General features: G+C 42.2%; 1 protein-coding gene across 1 annotated transcript in view; it reads left to right on the forward strand.

Moving 5' to 3' along the window:
• The window catches only part of LOC138016227 (adhesion G protein-coupled receptor E1-like), a 30,396-nt gene that overhangs the window by 8,145 nt on the left and 19,751 nt on the right, over positions 1–2,500 (forward strand). The window contains exon 3 of the mRNA XM_068863395.1: positions 934–1,302. Within this exon, the coding sequence (XP_068719496.1) occupies positions 934–1,302 (369 nt within the window). The remainder of the gene's footprint in view (positions 1–933; positions 1,303–2,500) is intronic.

The following is a 2,500-nucleotide window of genomic DNA, read 5'->3' on the forward strand; positions in this document are numbered from 1 at the left end:
TACTAAGGCAGCACTTTCTCCTGAGTTATTTTAAGACCCTGAGTGTTGGTCCAGCCGGAGTCGAACTCACGACCTCCCGCATGGCAGCCCGATGCTCAACCAACTGAGGAGAACCGGTGCGCGGTGATTTTTTCAAGATATGCCAATTTGTCACTCACTCAGTTGAATTCAAATCGATATGGAAACGATCAATATCGATTGTCCGACATTTCACTTTCTGAAGTAATGCCGCAACGATATACGTTGAAATATTCTTCAACTTTTATTCGTTCCGACGGGATTGATACTCGTTGCAGTCAGTAGGTGTTACCGAGCCATTGTCAATGAAGACTATATAGGGGTCTGTTATATGTGTTAAAAATGAATGCAAAGAGACATTTGCTCGTCGATCCGCTAAGTTAACAGGTCCACTCGTATTAGCAAAGGAGCACGCACAGGCAGCCCAAGCTCGGTATACGATTTATAGACTTTGTATGGGAAAACATACTTTGAGCTTATAAATGCTAAAATAAGCTGTAAGTGTAGAAATAAAGTTCGCTTACCTCTACATAAGGTTGTCCTCGTCTTTTCTGTGTAATCGGAGGGCAAACTTGTGTCCGTTTTAGACGGGTTTGTGGATTTCGAATTTTTGCGATGTCGTTAGTTGTCGTTTCCCCTAACGACATTAATAATTCATGAGCGAAAGAGCCTTTCAGGTCACCGATAAAACGTCACGTGCGTGAGCTTTAAAAACTGATAAATCAATCCTCATTAGAATTCTTATATCAAGCACACTAATGAGGCACAGCTTGTTTTCTTTGTAAGCTATTGTTATCCTCTCACAATTGGAATCTTTGTTCGTACTCCAGAGGGACACGCTTTTTGTGGAATGTTTTTGAAGCCGTGTTTTTAAATTAAACATTACTTAATATCAACTCGTCTCTTTTTTTTCAGGATCATGTCCACAAGGATGGATAGAACATGACGGATCCTGTTACACACCATTCGCCCACGGTGCAACTTGGCAGGAGGCGGAGGATACTTGTAGAGAAATAGACTCTCACTTAGCTCTTTCAAGGGGAGCCACAGAAAATGAATTTATTGCTGTTGAGGTGGGAAGGCCAGAGTCAAGAGTGTGGATAGGTCTCCGGCGAATTGAGGGCGAATTTGTCTGGAGCGATGGCCGTAAGGCAGATTACACGAACTGGGGCCGCGGGGAGCCCAAGGGTGGTTCAGATTGTGTCAGTCTCCTCCCTGAAGACATTTTCCATTCTTGGGAAGTGACGGAGTGCAATGTCATGCAAGCATTTATCTGTGAGAGAGGTAACAAGAGATAGTTCTGTTTAGTTCTTTTAAGATCATATCAGGCTCATCCGGAGCATATGTCCCTTCATCTTCGGCTGCTCGCTTCGGTCAGGCAAGCGAGCCAAACTGCATGACGGAAGGGGTGACTCCACTGAAGTCTGAAGGGCCCTTCAGTTCCCAGCAATTACTCAAAGAGCATCTATTATTTTATAATGAGTTCGTACCGTAATTTCTAAAAGTGAAACTGTTAAAAAAGTGAAAAGGTTCGTAATTCCGGGGATTTGCTGTTCTCGTATCCTGGGGCCCGTTTCTCGAGAGACTTTTCGGTGCTTTTTCGTGTATCACAATTCCTTCTGTATCTTCTGAATGTAGAGGGTTTAAGTCATCAAAATCCACCATCATTTTGCTTTTTGTTGTCGTAAGAAAACATGTTAAAAGACCAGTCTTTCAAAAGACGCGGAAGGTGATTTGGGAATGGCTTTACGGGCCCGAAAAGGTTTCGGAACTTTCGACAAACGGGCCCCTACGTCGACTTCTTCAACGTGAGAATTTGAAAACCAGAGACTTTTAAACAGCTCATGAGTTAACGGTTTCACGAAAAGACTTGTACGCGATTGTTTGCGCTGCGAGAAAGCCTGCACTTAAGAGATCGTTCGTGACAGGCCTATGCAAACGTTGTACCGTCTGAACTAGGCCTTAAAGAGTGACGAAAAGTCATACGATATTAATCACACTTTTCAAAGACAGTGGAAAACCAAAGGCACGCATTTTGTAGTATTCCCACAATGAAAATGAAAAATTCTATTGCGCAGTTTGCGGGGCCCACAAAATGACTACTATGTAAACGGACATTTCTTAACTAATATAATTGACACGATACAACGAAAGAGACAGGTGTTTCAAATATAATTTTTTAAATCTAACATATTAAATGTCGTATGCGTAGAAAGATTACCAGCGTCTTAACTCCAGGCAAGGCGATTTTGCCAGGTAGTAGCTTTCGACCTCACCGTCGTACTCCATACCTCCTCCATTTTCCCTTCAATAATGCAAAAATAATGTTCAATTGAGATTCTAAGATCACGTTCGGTTATAAAATCTACAAGGGAAATGACAAGTGAAAACTCTTTTATTAGCTCGTTTGCGTCGAAGAAAGAACCGAAAAGTCGTCTTTTAGGCGACGATTGATTATTTTAGGAACCGAGGAGGAAACGAT

This window comes from Montipora capricornis, chromosome 1 (genome assembly GCF_036669925.1).
Source record: "Montipora capricornis isolate CH-2021 chromosome 1, ASM3666992v2, whole genome shotgun sequence".
In the NCBI taxonomy this organism is placed as follows: domain Eukaryota; kingdom Metazoa; phylum Cnidaria; class Anthozoa; order Scleractinia; family Acroporidae; genus Montipora; species Montipora capricornis.